Below are 13,633 nucleotides of genomic sequence, written 5' to 3' on the forward strand. Positions count from 1 at the left end.
ATCATTCTATGATAGAATGTCTTTATAGTTCCAGTCAATCAGCAATGGATTTCCTAACTGAAACATTGCATCACTGCCAAGGAAAAAATGACTTCTGCGAAATCCAGTCAAAAGGAAATAACACACAGTTTATTTGACTGGTTTTACTGCTTAAATGTCCATGAACCCAGAAACAGATTATGTTTTTCATAAACAGATCATTGTGCTCCAAGTAAATTTGATGTTTGAGTATCATGTCTAAAGTTTAGAGTTAGCACTAAGACCAGGTTTAGCTTCAGATTTAGACCACTGGTTTTGCAACTGTTCCACTAATGTTATTTGGTAACTAGTCCTCTTCATATGTCATAGCTTGTGTATATTTTGAAGAACCATAATTCATTGTTGTTCTCTGTTTGTTTGTTTTTGTTTTGACAGATCTATCTGATCTTAGTGTGAAAAAGTCCTGTGCTATATTGTAATAACATGAACGTGTCTTTAATGTCATTGTTTAGTAAGACTGATATGAACTTATTAAGTCTAATCTGACTTTGTGTCGATCTTGCTTAATGACCCACGTTGATCAGAACAGTGTTGGAAGTTATTCTTTTCTGCCCCAAGACTTGTTTTTGTCCTGAAAGCTGACACTAAATTAGGAACAAGGGTGTTCCGATGCAAAATGAACTAAATCTAAAGGAAGTGCTTTCACTAAAAGGATTTCAGGTAGTTTTTATATGTATGCAGTTATACCCAGCTGCAAATGTTTTGCCTGACTATTACTGCCCCTGTGGGGTTTTTTTTTTGTTGTTTTTTTTGCCTGAGATAATGACCTTTTTTAGCTTCATTAGTGTGGAAGTTCATACATCATAGTTGTTTTTGTGTTTTGCTCTTTGTTTCAGACACATTGGTAGACTTATTTTGTTTACTTTTGCTGTCTGTGTATTTGGTGTGTTGGAAGTCTATGCAAATAATGATTAATAAATAAAATACACATAATCTAAAAGCTTACTGTGATGTAGGCTCAAAATATATCAACCTGGTAGATATCTCAGATCTAAGAGCTAACATGATGAAATAGCTTTCTGAATTTTACAATCTGGAAGCATTTTTACCCTTTCATGCATGAATTATGACAACCTCAGTCAGGATTTTTATTCATCTTTAGGCATGAAAACATGAATAAAAATACTTCTATCCTGACTGAGGTCGTCATAATTCATGCATGACAGGGTAACAATAATTACAATGAAACACGTCATACATCTGTGGTAACATTAAACGACCAGTGGGTGGCAGGGTATGGAGTTACACATCAGTGTCCAATGTAGTGGTTTATGTTAAGTATACCATCAATACTGACACAAATACAAGCAAACAGCCTTCGAGTAGCCGTCCACTGTAGTGACCATTATGCGCGAAAGGGTTAAGACGTTTCTTTTCCCAATTGCTTAAATAAAATCAAATTCTGTGACACTTTATTACATTGATTTTCATTTAAACATGTCTAGACTTTAGAAAAATGCTCAGTCTGTGCTTTTGTTTCTGATTTGGACCTTTTACTCTGCTCTGATCATTTCATACCTTGTGATCTTCCTTTTCTTTAGTCAGAAAGGGCAGTATGGTGCACTGCATTTCCACACACTCCAAACCGTTTGAGTTAAAATTAACCCTAAATCAGATCCAGAAAGCAATACTGAATGTTTTATTAATGTCACTATCTCTGGTACATGCTGTTAACAGTTAAAACTTTACTTTTAATACACAAACACCCTGTTTAAATTCCTGATTTACTGCAGAGGTGAGCAGCATCAGGAATTACGATACTCAAATAATGCTAGCCCTCAAGGACACGTATTTCTTTAACTGTAATAGTGATAGGAAAGAATAACATCCAAGTTAGAATATGAGGAAATGGTGTGGTTTGTCTTGGTAACTATGTTGAGTAACAGAACAGCTGTAGTATTTAAGATGTAGTAGTGGTTCATGTACAGTTTTATGTTTTAATACAGTTTTAATACAGTTTTATGGCAGTACCAGAATAACGTAGAAGCAACCGTTCTGGATGCCTTTTCTACTACAATATCTACAAATGTCTGCTCTTTACACTCCATTAAATGGTACTTTTGTTGAATATGAGATTCATGTCATTAATTAATGTCATCATGCTTACTGAGAGTAAATTGATAAGTAAAAATACATTTTCGAGACAATGAAGTTTGCAAAAAGGTTTAGGGTGTCATTAACTGGCGACCACTATTAATGTTCAGTTCATCTCAGTTCAATTTTGTTTACTTCAAGCACAATTTTTGCTACTGCACCAGAAAGAAGACGGCAGAGTCATTTCATGACTTATTTGTCATTAAATTAGTGGTGCAGATTTAAAAATTTACCTGAAATATAGCACAAGTGTAAACTGTTCCTATAGTGTGGAGACTGTGTCAAAAATGTTAACTAATTTAGGCTAGATCACTACAAATTGGTAGCTACTTTTAACTTTCTGAGCCACTTTTCTGCTGCCATTTTGCTTGTTGCCAGTCAAGGAGCTGAATTCTTAGAGTTTCTTAATGATTTCTATTCCTGTTCTGCTGGGATTTGGTTTCATTATTTGAAACCAAATCCCAGCAGAACAGTTAACATGATATTAATTGTTAATCTCATATTAACAGTTAAACAGTTAATATGAGATTATATTTTCATGTTGTCTAGTCAAGTTGTCTAGTTGAATTTGTGTAAATCAGCTTGCCAAAAATTGTCCTTTAACCTCCTAGGACCTGGCGTCCACATATGTGGAGACCACATTTTGGGTTGTCTAGACCACATTACTAAATTTTGCTCTGTGAGGGCCTGATATCCACTTACAAGGACATTATACTGCCACTGTTCTATCAAAATTTGAAACGAATGTCCTCATATGTGTATATCAGGCCCTCACAGAGCAAGATCAGGTAAAACAATAGTTCTTTGTTTTTACATTCATCAGGTCTCTTTATGGTTCCAATAAATCATTAACGGATTTCCTAACTGAAGTATTGCATCAGCAAGGACTTCAATTAAATACAGTCATAAGGAAATAAGACGGTTTATTTATCTGGTTTTACTGCTTAAATGTCCGTTAACAGTGTTTCATAAATGAATCATTGTGCTTCAAGAAAACATGATGTTTGAGTATCATGTCTAAACTTTAGCATTAACACTCAGACAAGTTTTAAAACTTTAAAGACAACTTTTAAATTTATACCACTTGCCTTGTGATTGCTCTGCTAATATTATTTGGCTAATGTTATTTTTTTATTTGGTAGTCAGTCCTGTTCATATGTCATAGCTTGTGTATATTTTGAATATATCACAAGAACCGTCATTCATTGTTTTGTCCTTGTTTTCATTTACTTGCTTGTTTGAATCAAGTATTGTTACATGCCTATCATGTACAAACTAACAGGTGGAAATACATTTTCAAGACCATGAATTGTGTCATTTTTTGACGACAACTGTTAATGTTCAATAGATTTCAGTTCACTGCTTTTGTATTGCACCAAGTCAAAACAACATGAGGTCATGTATCACAATACATGTGCCAGATACAATTTACACATCAATAACTTCCTGTTTACCAAACAGATCAGAGTTCAAGTACATACCTTTATGTGCACTCTGCAAATATCTTCCTGGCCTGCATACGCCCACAGGAACGTGACCTGATGTGACTCAGTTTACGTATATAAAGACCAGAGAAGTTCCCCGTCATTACTGCATCACTCAGCTGATACTTGAACAACATCTTTACCTGACAGGTAAGAATCCTACTTTTCATTCACTGACTTCATGCCTGTGCTCTTTCTGGATATTCATTGGCTGTTTTTGTTTATTTCATAACAGAGGATCAACATGAAGACTGTCCTGCTCCTCTCCGCTCTCCTCTATGCTGCACTGGCAGGTAATATTCAGCACACACAGACTCAAACAAACCTGCTCATCAGTCAATCAGCCAACCCTGAAGAAGTGATGGGAGACTCACTAATGCACCATTTTTACTGACTGTGTCATTTTTCTCTGCAGTTCCAGCTGAAGACAATCAGCAGACTTCAGGTGAGTGTTGAAAGTGTTTCTTTTAAGACGTACAAAGACAGTGAGAACAGAATCTAACACCAACACACGTGTGGTCAGTGTCCCCTTCGCTGTTGGCTTTTGTGTCATACTTAGCCTGCACTGTGACAGACAAGAGAACCCACAATAAATAATCAAAACAGTCTGACTACAGTTCAACCAGCGTTTCAGCACCACAACCTTAGACTTCAATATGATCTCAAATTTCAAGTGTAGTATCTTCAGTACAGTTACAACTTGAATGTTGCTTTGAATTTCACTGTTACACAGTTTGAAGGTTAGCAATGTGCATCCTTAACCAACTCACACATATTTAACTTGGCCTCATTACAAGGCACATAAATGACCTGTATGCAATTTCAGTTTCTCATGAAGGCAGCTGAAAACATTCACAATAAATAAGGTGATGGTGCCTGACGTAGTCTTTGAAGTCACACGTGCTCACAGTCAGCTAACATATCTAGTTTAGAGTCAGTCACATTGTAAAGTGCTTCACATGTTGTGTGTAGGAACCAATGAGAACATTCTTAAAATGATATATATCTTCCTTTTTATCACTGATTGTGTTAATTTGTTTTTGTGCAGCCCAGGAGTTTGAAGGAGCAGCCAAACCTCAAGGTAAGACTCTTTCACTTCCCTTTTTGACCTTGTTTAGTTCACTGGTAAATAAGCTTTTAATTAACAGCAACAAATAGTCAAATCAAATTCAAACACCTCTCTCTGCAGGCCACAGTAGAGAAGTTTGGATATGTATGAATGTGTAAGCTTATTAAATATAGTGCCCATATTTTTGGCACCCCAACTAAGGATTGATTGGAAAGAATGCTGTGGTGAAACTGATGAGCAATAGGAATTTTACCTTTTGTCAAATGTCTTTACTTACTTTACTTTACTTTAAATACATTTTCTCTCCCATTAAAATGTCATTTTAATATGGTTTTTGAGGCTGTTAAACATGCTATAAAAGCATGATCAAAAGTAAAGAAACAAAAGTAGACACAATAATGAAGTATTCATCACTGTCTGCCTGCAGCTCGTTTTAGCTTCTGTCCAGATGGCTGGTTCAGCTATGGTCCTCGCTGCTTCAAGTTCATCAATAGTCCCAGGTCCTGGTTCTCTGCTGAGGTACTGTCATTGAGCTCAACTATACATTTACACCCGAACAATGAGATGTTCCATGGTTTTTGAATTAGCTGAGCAAATTTTTAGAAACACCCTTTCATGGAAATCATAGAAATGGCGGTCTCTGCTTCACCTGAACTAAAGCTTTGGTGATTGTATATATTTGTAGGACAGTCAGTCTCCCACATGACTCACAGAGCTTTAAGTTCACACTGCAGCTTAATGATACATCTCTTTATGTTCATCTATCCAATAGGAGTACTGCAATAGTCTGGGTGGCAATCTGGCCTCAGTTACCAACCTCAGAGAGTACAGCTTCCTCCAACAGATGACACAGACAGCGGGTCAGATTACTGCTTGGCTGGGAGGTTTCAGCCTGCAGGTAGAGTTTTAGAAAAAAAGAAACACCACCTCAGTCAGTCCAGATCAAACTTTGGTCCTGGTCGGAAGTGGGTCTAGACTTACACAGAATGGATATGAGAATAAATGAAGAGACTAAGTCAACACTCCCTCACACATATGTTCTTTGCATCTCAGAACCAGTGGCTTTGGATTGACCGTGAGGGTTTCTATTACACCAACTGGTACAGCCAGTCCTCTTCCAGCAGCTACCCTTGCCTCTTCCTACGATCCACCTGTGAGTAATATCAGCATCTGAAAATGTTATATTATTTTATTTTCTTACATAGAGCATTGCCTGTAGAGTTAACCTTGATATGTCAGTTCAGATCAAATTTGATACATGACTTCTTTCAAGCTATGAGACTGACACACCCTGTGTTTAAATGTATGCCATTTTGTTAAATCTGATATACAGTGTGTCAGTAAAGTGTATTATTGTGCCCAAACACATAAGGGTTTGTTTACTGGGAATAACGGTGCAGAATTTGTCAGTCTGCTGCAGAGAATGCCAAACTGCTGGGGCACAGGGTAACTGCAGGTGGGGTGTTAATCTAGGTGAAATATTTCAACTTGGATGAAATGAATATATTTTTAAATAAGAATCAATAGGTGCTGACCTCTATTTAAATGCTGTTAATTGCTGATAAAAACCACTGCCTTGATTAATTTAGTGTTAATTTTGATTTGTCTCTTTCTAATTCCAGATGGTTGGGGTAACACTCTGTGTACTTCCAGTTATTCTTTCATCTGCTCTAAGAATCCATTTGGTTGTTAACATTTATGCTAAACATCTGAGGCCTGTGGGTGGACCACATTGTATTTTTTTTCTGTTTAAAAGCATAAACTCTGTTGTATGTGTTATTGAATGGGAGATTTTTTTTAATTTCTAAAAATGTATTCTTCAAAGACTTAAATAATGAAGTGCTAGTAAATTTTAAACTTTGTTGGTCAGTGTAACAATTTCTTTTCTATAATAAAGACAATGTGTAATTTCCTTTCTTGTACCTCTTGTAAGTCTCCTTAAAATTCTTTCAAACCCAAATAACAATAAACAATACCAATACCAGAAATTAAAGGGGCAGTAAAGCCATACATCCCAAAATTAGATTTATGTGATTTGCCTCTGGTCTGTAATGCTCCTTATGAATCTAGGTTGTTTTGTGTGAGAGATTTGGTTAAATTAATAGATGAACACATGCATGCAAGTGCAGAAACACCATCAGGGATGTTCACTGATAACAGGAAAGAGGATCTGGGTTGAAATACCCAGGCAGGCAGGAACTGTTTAGGAGGTTTATTTAAAGTCTAAAATACAGAGGAGAAACAAATGAGCATGAACCAGAGCAGAAATCCAGAACAACAGCTAGGCAGCATGACATTGGTGTGCATAAAAGACAATCAGATTATAAGATGGTAATTCATTTCAGTTTTCAAGTTTATTTACTTTGTGCAAAATCACATTAACAAAAACAAAATGAAACCTTTGGAGTGGTCTAGTCAAAGTCCTGACCTGAATTCGTTTAAGATGCTGTGGTATGAACTTATGAAAGCGATTCATGCTCAAAAACCCCCCAAAGACACGTGGGCCAAAATTACTCCAAATGTTTTTCCAATGTGATATCTGTCCTATCAGCATTTTGATTACAGCACATGTTTTGGCCTGTGAAAATTGAATCATTGCGTAATAAAATAATTGTTAAAAAAAACCAAACAAATAACAACAACAAAAAAGAAAACAAACCCCCCAAAAAACAGAAATGTGCAGTCACTCTAAGAACATCTTTTAGCACCCCTACTAGGTCAAGAATTGTTTATGGTAAAATGGTAAATGGCCTGCATTTGTATAGCGCTTTTCTAGTCCTTAAGGACCCCAAAGCGCTTTACACTACATTCAGTCATTCACCCATTCACACACACATTCACACACTGGCGATAGCAAGCTACATTGTACCCACAGCTGCCCTGGGGCGCACTGACAGAGGCGAGGCTGCCGGACACTGGCGCCACCGTCATAATCCTGGGTCTCTGACCCAGTTTTTTTGAGTTCTGTAAAATTTATGGTTGTTTGAGTATTGTATTTTCCATGAACTTTTGAGTTTTCATCATAGGCTATATTTAGGTCCTTGAATTTTCTGTTTATTTTATCTCCCCTGTGTTCCTTAATGTGTTCCTTAAAGTTTTTCTAGTAGAGATCACAGTCAGACACTAGTAGGGGTGAGGTACCATGCAAAGCAATCCCAAATCTCTAGTACCACAGGCCCTTTGCCCCTCAATCCAGTCAGAATAGCCTGATATGACAGTCTCACACATTAGAACTTTCCACTCTTGGAATGTTGGGTTTGTGGGCAATGTCTCAGTATAATTCTGGCTGCAGAGACAAACCTGACTGTGCACCATTTTTGCAGTGGTGGAATTACTGTTTTATCTCGTAGAAGACCTAAACATAGGGACAGTGGCTTAGTCTTACTCATTTCTCTTGGAGCTTTATATTCTATGCCAAAATAGCTTAACATTGGCACATTCCAATATGAAATGTGTTACACCCCTCAAAACAGGGAGAAAAGAATCACGAGAGTGATTATGACTTGCGTCTCTCATGCAGTCGTTTATTGCAGTGAGGAGAACGCGCGAAAGCCCCCTAGTGGAGAATAGAGACACTACTAATCAATCCCAAAAAAGGCTTACTAGCCGATCAGAGATGTATAGATTGTAGTTCTCTTAAGTAACATGAAAGCCATTAATATAACATGAAAAATAATAAACTCTTAACCATTTTCTTACCATATTTACATTATTTTCGTCCTTATATCAACTGATATGAATTAGTATTAACTGAACAGTTTTATATGCAGTAGTCCTTCAACCTGTCACAAATACAGAAAGGTGGCAGTTTCCTTTTCACATTTACAACAGACATTTTTATTTATAAATCCTGTTCTAAAAAGCCTGCATGATGTCCATGATGTTATGTCTAACATGTCTGTTACTTTTACCATTATCAGCCAAGATATATTCCCAGGTATCTATTTCACAATTCTATTTCTCTCTACTAGATAATTCTTAGATTGTCACATGTGCTGGTGGTCATGTGAATTGAGTTACTGTGGAATAGTAATGCCTTGTGATTAGATGGGGTTGGGTTAACTACTGAATTATCTGCTTTGTTTGGCTGAAAATTTTCTATGCAATGTCTAATCTGCAAATACTTCCAGAAGTCACCCCTATCTCATAGGTTGTACTCTTGAACTAACTCAACAAAAGATTTAAGAATACCATCTTTACAGAAGTCACTAATTGTATGAATTCCATTACCAAGAGTTCTTTTTCAAAATAATATTTGTTTCTCTATTTTTAATTCTGGGCTATACCAAAGTGACGCATATTGCTGTTTGTAATCGGAGAGTTTGTACATTTTGTAGCCTTTGCCCAAACCTCCTGAGAGTGTTCAGTAATTGTGTCTCTTTACCACTGGATTGTTGTGATGACATCTGTATAGGGTGAAAGGGTGTGACAAGAATCTTTTCTATGGTGGCCCACTTTAGGCTTCCTCCCTGCCCAGAGAAATTCTTTAATGAGATTGTGGTATTGTTTTAGTATACAACCAGGTATGCTGTGTAATGGATACATAGTTAAACAGGTAAACTTTTGAAATATTTCAAAAATGAAGCCATAGTCTATTTCTGACTGATTAGTAGACAGGTTGATTATAAAGGGTTGTAGTCCAATGTGAAGATATTCAAAGTGTGATCTTACACAAATGAATTACAGTTATTTGGATAACCAGTGGTGGTCCTAGCCTGTTTGGCGCCCTGGGCGAACACTCCCTCTGGTGCACACACAGACACACACATAAAACATATTAAGGATTGTACATTAACATAAAGCTAAAACTGTTGTCGGAACCATACTGAATTTCACCAGAGAAACACACACACATATGAAGAGAGAGAGAGAGTATGCATTGTATGCAAACGGCTACAAAACAGCCATCAAAATACGTCATACAATGAGAACAGGAGAAATCAACAATTGACAATGACTAATTAACAGTGTTGGTCAAGTTACTTGAAAAAAGTAATCAGTAGCTAATTACTGATTACTTCCCCAAAAAAGTGATCCCGTTACTTTACTGATTACTTATTTTCAAAAGTAATTAATTACTTATTAGTTACTTAGTTACTTTTTAAAAACACGATTTACAACCTGAATAGGTGATAAAGCGATAGATCTTTCAGCCCAATTCTACTTTTTCTGCATAATCCATCATACAAAATGTAATCAAATGGAAAAGTATCTTTTTAAAACTTGTTTTATTAGTTTTAATCTTTTAACTTTATGCATCAAGCAAAAATGTAATTATATGCAACATTCTCTGACTGGAAGAAATTTGTTTAATATTTAAACCTATTTTCTGCACATTCCAGCTCATAATAAATAAAAACACCCAGCACGCCCCTGCGGGCGGTTTATCCTTCAAGCTCGGGTCCTCTACCAGAGGCCTGGGAGCTTGAGGGTCCTGCGCAGTATCTTAGCTGTTCCCAGGACTGCGCTCTTCTGGACAGAGATCTCCGATGTTTTTCCCGGGATCTGCTGGAGCCACTCGCCTAGCTTGGGAGTCACCGCACCTAGTGCTCCGATTACCACGGGGACCACCGTTACCTTCACCCTCCACATCCTCTCGAGCTCTTCTCTGAGCCCTTGGTATTTCTCCAGCTTCTCGTGTTCCTTCTTCCTGATATTGCTGTCATTGGGAACCGCTACATCGATCACTACGGCCGTCTTCTTCTGTTTGTCTACCACCACTATGTCCGGTTGGTTACCCACCACCATTTTGTCCGTCTGTATCTGGAAGTCCCACAGGATCTTAGCTCGGTCATTCTCCACCACCCTTGGGGGCATCTCCCATTTTGACCTCGGGACTTCTAGGTTATACTCGGCACAGATGTTCCTGTACACTATGCCGGCCACTTGGTTATGGCGTTCCATGTATGCCTTGCCTGCTAGCATCTTGCACCCTGCTGTTATGTGCTGGATAGTCTCTGGGGCATCTTTACACAGCCTGCACCTGGGGTCTTGCCTGGTGTGATAGACCCCAGCCTCTATGGATCTTGTACTCAGAGCTTGTTCTTGTGCTGCCATGATTAGTGCCTCTGTGCTGTCTTTCAGTCCAGCTTTGTCCAGCCACTGGTAGGATTTCTGGATATCAGCCACCTCCTCTATTGCCGGTGGTACATACCGTGCAGGGGCCTGTCCTTCCATGATGGTTCCTCGTCTCCCTCCTCATTCTTGGGTTTCTGCTGCCTGAGGTATTCACTGAGCACTCGGTCAGTTGGGGCCATCTTCCCAATGTATTCTTGGATGTTCCTTGTCTCATCCTGGACTGTGGTGCTGACACTCACCAGTCCCCGGCCCCCTTCCTTCCGCTTAGCGTACAGCCTCAGGGTGCTGGACTTGGGGTGAAACCCTCCATGCATGGTCAGGAGCTTTCTTGTCTTTATGTCAGTGGCTTCTATCTCCTCCTTTGGCCAGCTTATTACCCCAGCAGGGTACCTGATCACGGGCAGGGCGTATGTGTTGATGGCCCGGATCTTGTTCTTACCATTCAGCTGACTCCTCAGGACTTGCCTGACCCTCTGCAGGTACTTGGTGGTTTCAGCCTTTCTAGCGGCCTCTTCATGGTTCCCATTTGCCTGCGGGATCCCCAGGTACTTGTAACTGTCCTCTATGTCTGCAATGTTGCCTTCTGGTAGTTCAATCCCCTCAGTTCTGACTACCTTCCCTCTCTTTGTTACCATCCGACTACACTTCTCCAGTCCGAACGACATTCCAATGTCATTGCTGTATAGCCTGGTAGTGTGGATCAGTGAATCGATGTCTCGTTCACTCTTGGCATACAGCTTGATGTCATCCATGTACAGGAGGTGGCTGACAACTGCTCCGTTCCGTAGTCGGTATCCGTAGCCAGTCTTGTTAATGATCTCACTGAGGGGGTTCAGGCCTATGCAGAACAGCAGTGGGGACAGGGCATCTCCTTGGTAGATCCCGCACTTGATGGTAACTTGTGCTATGGGCTTGGAGTTGGCCTCTAGTGTTGTACGCCACATCCCCATTGAGTTCCTGATGAAGGCTCTTAGGGTCCCATTGATCTTGTACAATTCTAGGCATTCCAGTATCCAGCTGTGGGGCATTGAGTCATAGGCCTTCTTGTAATCAATCCAGGCAGTGCACAGGTTGGTCAGTCTGGTCTTGCAGTCTCGGCTGATTGTTCTGTCTACCAGTAGCTGGTGTTTTGCACCTCTGGTATTCTTGCCAATTCCTTTCTGTGTCCCGCTCATGTATTGACCCATGTGCCTGTTCATCTTAGCCGATATGATGCCTGACAGGAGCTTCCATGTAGTACTGAGGCAGGTTATTGGTCGGTAGTTGGAGGGGACCGGTCCCTTCTTGGGGTCCTTGGGGATCAGGACCGTCCGGCCTTCAGTTAGCCATTCCGGGTGTCTTTCATTAACTAGCAGCTGGTTCATTTGTGCTGCCAGACGCTCGTGGAGTGCAGTCAGCTTCTTCAGCCAGTAGGCGTGAACCATGTCGGGCCCTGGTGCTGTCCAACTCTTCATACTGGAGACCCTTTCTTGGATATCTGCCACTGTGATGGTTACTGGACCCTGTTCAGGGAGGTCGCTGTGGTCTGCCCTCAGATCCTCTAGCCACTGAGCATTGCCGTTATGGGTTGCATCCTTCTCCCATATGCTCTTCCAGTATTGCTCCGTCTCCAGCCTTGGTGGTGCTGTTCTCTTATTGTTCCCTTGCCACTGAGAGTACACCTTTGCTGGTTCTGTGGAGAACAGCTGGTTTATTCTCCTGCCTTCTATCTCTCTGGTGTACCTCCTCAAGCAGCTGGCCAAGGCTGTGAGTCTTTGCTTGGCAGTTTCCAAGGCCTCAGGTATGGACAACTTGCTGTATTTCTTAGGCACCTTATTTGTCGCACCTTTCTGCAACTCCGTTAGTTGGCTAACCTCCCTCCGTGCTACTTTGATCTTGCCCTCTAGCCTCCTTCTCCATGGAGGGTACTGCCCCTTGTGGCTGTTCAACTTGTAGCCAAGCATCTCACTGATCACTGCTGCCGTATTGTAGATCAGCTTGTTAGTGTCGGTAATCGTGGTTGTAGGTATTGCCCGTAGTGCTGCATTAACATCATCTAGCAGACCTTCTGGGGGTACTTCACGTAATCTTGGTAACCGGCTACGGGGGATCCAGGTTTCAAGCTTGGCCATGATCCTATTTTTCAGGTCAGTTCCTCTCGCACTCAACGATCCTTCTCCTATCGCACTTGGGGCTATGTACCCAATCTCGGGTGGGGGTGATGATATCTCCCCCCTGACCTGGCGTCCTGACTCCTCCTTGCCGTAGCATTTGTGTTGTACCTCGTCAATCTCTAGCTGTGAGAGCAGTCCCTTCTTTCGAATGTTGGAACACTGAGCTACTAGTTGTTTCGCCGTCATTGTGGATGTTGGGTATCGAAGAATCCATAGGTCCCTCATCCTATTCATGTAGCCCCTTCCGCCGGGGTTACTTGCGTAGTAGCATTCCAACAACGCCCTGTTTTCGTCCCTTGCCCACCGATGCCTTCTTGTTCCAGTAGCCCACTTTTCGTCAGGGTGCCCTGGTTCCTCAACACCTGACGCGGACCTTGTTGATCCGGGCGACGTCCGAGCCGGCATGCCTTCATATTTATCTGTCTCGCTCATGTCTGCGGTAGGCTTGCTTAGCATAGGGGGTCTAGCCTTAGGACCCTTACTGGATACAGACGCCCCAGGCAGGAATCGAACTTGCGATCCTCTGTTCCAAAGGCGTGTAGTTTAACCACTACGCTATCCAGCTATATATATATATATATAGAGAGAGAGAGAGAGAGAGAGAGAGAGAGAGAGTCAGTCTAGAGAGTCTAGAGAGTCTTGTAATCGGAAGGTTGCCGGTTCGAGCCCCGGCTCGGACAGTCTCGGTCGTTGTGTCCTTGGGCAAGACACTTCAC

The 13,633-nt window shown here is 40.5% G+C and overlaps 1 protein-coding gene across 1 annotated transcript; it reads left to right on the forward strand.

Annotated features, from left to right (window-relative positions):
* The first annotated feature begins 3,656 nt into the window (after positions 1–3,656).
* On the forward strand, positions 3,657–6,598 carry LOC146551763 (ladderlectin-like). Its single transcript, XM_085257942.1, has 8 exons — positions 3,657–3,767; positions 3,853–3,910; positions 4,033–4,062; positions 4,666–4,698; positions 5,114–5,205; positions 5,459–5,584; positions 5,740–5,839; positions 6,309–6,598. Exons 2-8 carry the CDS (start codon positions 3,862–3,864, stop codon positions 6,377–6,379), a joined length of 501 nt encoding a protein of 166 aa, XP_085114068.1. The 5' UTR covers positions 3,657–3,767; positions 3,853–3,861; the 3' UTR covers positions 6,380–6,598.
* The last annotated feature ends 7,035 nt before the right edge of the window (positions 6,599–13,633 follow it).

The sequence above is a fragment of the Mchenga conophoros genome, linkage group LG19 (genome assembly GCF_057382185.1).
Source record: "Mchenga conophoros isolate Kocher_MC1m ecotype Shallow Benthic linkage group LG19, M_conophoros_male_GT1.1, whole genome shotgun sequence".
Taxonomy (NCBI): domain Eukaryota; kingdom Metazoa; phylum Chordata; class Actinopteri; order Cichliformes; family Cichlidae; genus Mchenga; species Mchenga conophoros.

What these genes read in the sequence shown, in the direction of transcription:
- LOC146551763 (XM_085257942.1), top strand. Translation starts at nt 3,862, where the DNA reads ATGAAGACTGTCCTGCTCCTCTCCGCTCTCCTCTATGCTGCACTGGCA. An exon ending in AGACAATCAGCAGACTTCAG is followed by an intron (nt 4,063 to 4,665) that starts GTGAGTGTTGAA and finishes GTTTTTGTGCAG; the next exon opens with CCCAGGAGTTTGAAGGAGCA. An exon ending in TGGGAGGTTTCAGCCTGCAG is followed by an intron (nt 5,585 to 5,739) that starts GTAGAGTTTTAG and finishes TTTGCATCTCAG; the next exon opens with AACCAGTGGCTTTGGATTGA.